This window comes from Brachyhypopomus gauderio, chromosome 8 (assembly GCF_052324685.1).
Source record: "Brachyhypopomus gauderio isolate BG-103 chromosome 8, BGAUD_0.2, whole genome shotgun sequence".
Lineage (NCBI taxonomy): Eukaryota > Metazoa > Chordata > Actinopteri > Gymnotiformes > Hypopomidae > Brachyhypopomus > Brachyhypopomus gauderio.
Window position 1 is genome coordinate 23,323,851 of NC_135218.1, and position 5,000 is coordinate 23,328,850.

At 46.1% G+C, this 5,000-nt stretch overlaps 1 protein-coding gene across 5 annotated transcripts in view; it reads left to right on the plus strand.

Annotated features, from left to right (window-relative positions):
* The window catches only part of scn1lab (sodium channel, voltage-gated, type I like, alpha b), a 34,103-nt gene that overhangs the window by 4,203 nt on the left and 24,900 nt on the right, over positions 1 to 5,000 (plus strand). For 4 of the 5 annotated variants that reach the window (XM_077015612.1, XM_077015616.1, XM_077015614.1 and 1 more), the window contains exons 2-5: positions 3,060 to 3,381; positions 3,826 to 3,943; positions 4,091 to 4,181; positions 4,359 to 4,487. In XM_077015612.1, the coding sequence (XP_076871727.1) occupies positions 3,112 to 3,381; positions 3,826 to 3,943; positions 4,091 to 4,181; positions 4,359 to 4,487 (608 nt within the window). In that variant the 5' untranslated portion in view covers positions 3,060 to 3,111. Of the gene's footprint in view, positions 1 to 3,059; positions 3,382 to 3,825; positions 3,944 to 4,090; positions 4,182 to 4,358; positions 4,488 to 4,862; positions 4,955 to 5,000 lie in introns of all 5 variants that reach the window. The other variant, XM_077015615.1, reaches the window with a different exon arrangement.

Consider the following 5,000-nt stretch of genomic DNA (forward strand, 5'->3'; position numbering starts at 1 on the left):
AAATAGTTCTTTGCATACTTGTCAGGTTACAGTGAAATCTGTGAAACTGTGGTATTATGATGACTATTTGTAGTTTGGATTTTCCTACTTGTGGTCTGGATGTGTCTGAGTAAGTTGGGATTGGGGATATCTGTAGAGCAACGGATACTTGTAGATAAAATTAGGATTATTCAGAGAGGGTTGATCCAAAACCTGTTTGTCATTAAACAGAAGCAGGATCCCGACAAACATGATAGGCACAAGGGTAGATGAGATATTAGTTCAGAGAACACAGAACACAGAACACAGGGCATAGAACACAGAACTCAGAACACAGAACAGAGAACACAGAACACAGAACCGAGAGTACTGAGAGAAGCCTGATGAAGCCGAGAGGGATTGGGCCAAGGTGAAAACCAGGAGGCGAACGGTTGGTAACCAGGGAGACAGACACAGGGACTGCTCGGAACGCCTTGGTGCTGCGTGGTAATACCTCACAACAGTTACGTGGAAACAGGAACAGGTGGAAACATTCAAAAATCTGGGGAGGTGGATCGAAGGGGCTGGCTGTGATTGGTGGAACTGGATGGAGTGACAGGCAGGCTGCCTGCAGGTGTCTGATGGGGAACGTAGTTATAGGGAGCGTGGCAATATCAGTTTAGAGGGAGTCATTAGAAATGACTTTTTGTAATTCATCTGGTCATGTCATGAGAAGTCCAAACCTCAGGAAGTTCATAGTCATTGCAATGTCCCAATGTAGTTGTGCAGCCTGAATTGGCCTTCGTCCACCTCTTCCTCAGCTGTAGAATATTGGAGCACACCAGGCTGGAGATGTTTGAGTGACAGATCACTTCCACCCCAGCAGTGACACTGACACGTGTCCTGGCCGTGCAGCTGAGAGCCACGCGCCAGCTCACCCACAATCACATCAACACGCCAGCATTCCCGCTGTCCAAATAATATCTGCAGTAACCTGCAGGAAACCATGTATACATACCAGTGACCTGGGGTCCGAAACTGAGCAGCGGGGAAAGGGGATCGGGATGGTTACATTGTGCATACCAAGAGTTGCATACTGGGATTGGCCACTTAGAAAATTCACCTATCAGGTAGATGTAACTCATGAAGTGACCAGTGAGTGGAGATACAACGTGTTTTGGTAACATGTCTGGAAAGTGAGAATCACACACTCATTTGGCATAAGAAGAAGCAACTGCTACTCCTGACCAACCTCAAGCATCCGATAGGATTGATATTTGGTTGTTCTCATATGTCGGTGTGGACGAATAACGCAGTATGGACCATACCACTGTTTAGAATGACTCCAGCATTCAATTTACCGCGTAATGTAACAGTAATTTGATAATAGTAACAGTAATTCAACAGTAACTCACTTTCCACTGATGGGCTTATGGAAATCCATTTAAAAGACCAGCAATCAAAGGTTTCTCTGAGTGTTTCTGTCTTTCTTTCTCTCAATATCATTTCTTTTCTCACTTTGTACCACTAACTGTATCTCCGCATACAAATATACTTAGGAATTGTGAATTGGTATGGGAATGAGAGGAGGACACGTGAGGACAGAGCCAGCTGAGGACACGTGTCCAGCTGAGGACACAGCAGCAACTCTGGCAGAGTTGGGAAATGTAGTCCATTACAGATTACTGATTTTCTATTTTCTATCTCTCTCTCTCTTTCTATGCTTATTCTGAAACATTTTAATCTGATGTCCCTTTCCTAGGGACAACCACATTGGCTGCAGGATATCTCCACCAGTGAATACATCCCTGAGAGGTTTAGAATGGGTTTTGCATTCTTGAGAAGAACATTTTTGTACACTGAATCTGTGGTGCTTTCTGGGAAGACACGGATTAAAACACTCTTTGGTGATAGAAAATCATGGACTGGTCTGTTTAAAAATTCTGCAGAAAATTGTACTCATGTCAATTGCAAACCGGTCAAAAAAGTGGGTGTATATTGAAAAATGGATGTAAATCCAGGTTCTTCACTCCCACCGCCATAAACCTCATCTAACTGTCACAGATATGTGACCTTTTTGTATCCTGACTAATGCTGTTACATGTACTTTGTAATACCGCTTACCCCGTCAGGCCAGCAGAGGTCGCTGGCGCTCAGTTTCCCAGGGGGTTGTGATGCACAACAGATCATTGTCAGTACCTTTTTATCTATAGAATGTATCTAGTAAGTGTCCAATATTGTGGCATTATCATGGAGGATCTTCAAGGTTCTGGGTAGAGATTTGCTGATAGCGTGATGCTGCAGACGTGTTTAAACTGACAAGAGAATCTCAGTCATCTCCTTTACTTTGAACGTTTCCATTTGAAGAGAATTAGGTTAAAAGAACATGTAACATAGAACACAGTTGTTAACATATCATTTTTAAGTAATATCATTTTAAGGTTATTCTCATAGTTCTCAATGTGATCATTCTATATGTGTGTGCAGTCCACTTGCTTGGAAGAAAAATCTAGTTTCAGACTGTCACTAAGCTCCTTTTCAGCAAACAACTGGAACATGTTTTTCCAGAAATGTCCTTCAGGTTGAAAGCACGGTTGCAGAGACGATGATGCACAAAGGACCAGGCTAATTAAATCAATAGCACATATTAGTCATTAACAACAATGTACAATTTTGCAAAATGGATGGAAAATAATACTTCAACAAAATCCTATTTTTCAGTTTCATTTAGTTTCATTTGATGAAGTTGTTCCTTCGGCTTGGTGGAAGGGTGAAGCGAAAACAGCTGTTGGCAGCCCAGACCCTTGGGCCCTACTGTGTGGAGAGGTCTAAGCCCAGGTTTAAGCTCAGGTTTAAGCTCCGGTTTAAGTCCAGGTCTAAGCACAGGTTTAAGCCCAGGTTTAAGCCCAGGTTTAAGCCCATATCTAAGTCCAGGTCTAAGCCCAGGTCTAAGCCCAGGTCTAAGCCCAGGTTTAAGCCCAGGTCTAAGTCCAGGTCTAAGCCCAGGTTTAAGTCCAGGTTTAAGCCCAGGTCTAAGTCCAGGTCTAAGCCCAGGTCTAAGCCCAGGTCTAAGCCCCTGGTGCTTGTGTGTTTCTCCCCAGCCCCAGCTGTGACAGAGGCTAGTGGGTCCAGCTCACGGAGCAGGATGTCAATATGGCCGCCCAGCTGCTTGTTCCTCCCGGACCTGACAGTTTCCGGCCCTTCGTCCCCGAGTCGCTCGCTGCCATCGAGCGCCGCATCGCCGAGGAGGCAGCCAGCCGGCCCAAGGGCGAGCGAGGCAGCGAGGAAGATGACGAGAACGGACCCAAGCCCAACAGCGACCTGGAGGCGGGGAAGTCCCTGCCCTTCATCTATGGGGACATCCCACACGGACTGGTGTCAGTTCCTCTGGAGGATCTGGACACCTACTACAGCAACCAAACAGTAAGAAGAAAGGGAGAGAGAGAGAGAGAGAGAGAGAGAGAGAGAGAGAGAGAGAGAGAGAGAGAGAGGTGGAGGGAGAGATGGAGATAGAGAGAAAGAGATTGAGGAAGAGAGGTCAAGGGAGAGAGAAGGAGGGAGAGGTGGAGGGAGAGAGAGACTGGAGTGAGTGATGGAGGTGGGAAGAGAGGGAGAGATGGGGAGACAGAAGAAGAGAGATGGACAGAGAGGGAGAGAGATGTGGACAGAAGAGAGGGAGGGAGCAAGGAAGAGGGATGAACAGATGGAGAGAAAGAGAGAGAGAGATAAAATGAGGAAGACAGAGGGAGGGAGAGAAGGGGAATATATGAACTCAGTTGTGTGTGTGTGTGTGTGTGTGTGTGTGTGTGTGTGTGTGTGTGTGTGTGTGTGTGTGTGTGTGTGTGTGTGTGTGTGTGTGTGTTTCAGACGTTTATAGTACTGAACCGGGGGAAGACTATCTTCCGTTTCAACGCCACGCCTGCTCTCTACATCCTCAGTCCGTTTAACCCTCTGAGAAGACTGTCCATCAAAGTGCTGGTGCACTCATATCCTTCCATAGTTTCCAGCGCACCAAATATGATAAGAGTGTGATCCACTGTGCAATGGAGGAGAGAGAGAGAGAGAGAAAGAGAGAGAGAGAGAGAGAGAGAGAGAGAGAGAGTTTCAGTGTATGCTCCTTGACTTATATCCACGATGTTCAGTTTTGTGATCATGTGCACCATTCTGACCAACTGCGCCTTCATGACACTGAGCAGTCCTCCAGATTGGGCAAAGAATGTAGAGTAAGTCAGTGTGTGTGTGTGTGTGTGTGTGTGTGTGTGTGTGTGTGTGTGTTTCACATGTCTGGAGTGTAGAAGGCAACTGTCTGACCACTGCTGGCTCCTGGCTGTGTTGTGTCTGATATTTCTTCATGGATAAAAGTTTTCTTGTAATGCATTGGTTTTTTCTTTCTCCTCTAGATACACGTTCACTGGGATCTACACGTTTGAGTCCTTGATTAAGATCCTGGCCCGGGGCTTCTGTGTGGGGAAGTTCACATTTCTGCGTGACCCCTGGAACTGGCTAGACTTCAGTGTCATCCTGATGGCGTGCGTGTGCCTTAGTGTCTCCTTCTGTTACTGTGTCCTGTGCTGCTTATGCCCCTTACAGTATTACAGTGTCACTGTTTTTACAGCATTACAGTGTCACTGTCACTACAGTATTACAGTGGCCAGGTGTACAGAATGCACTTATATGTTTCAATTACATCATTACAATGTGAACACAAACTGTAAATGTAAGCAGTGCCACATGTGCGTGCGTGCGTGTGTGTTTGTTTGTGCATGTGTGTGGGTCGGTGTGTGTGTGTGTGTGTGTGTGTGTGTGTGTGTGAGAGAGAGAGAGAGAGAGTGTGTGCATGTGTACGCGCGCATATGCGTGTTTGTATGTGTACATTTGTGGTAACTCTTGATTTAATCCAACAGGTATGTAACTGAGTTTGTACACCTAGGCAATGTGTCAGCTCTGCGCACTTTCAGAGTGCTCAGAGCGTTGAAAACAATCTCAGTTATCCCAGGTAAGGGGTGTGTGTGTGTGTGTGTATACGTGCAGATGTGCGCCTG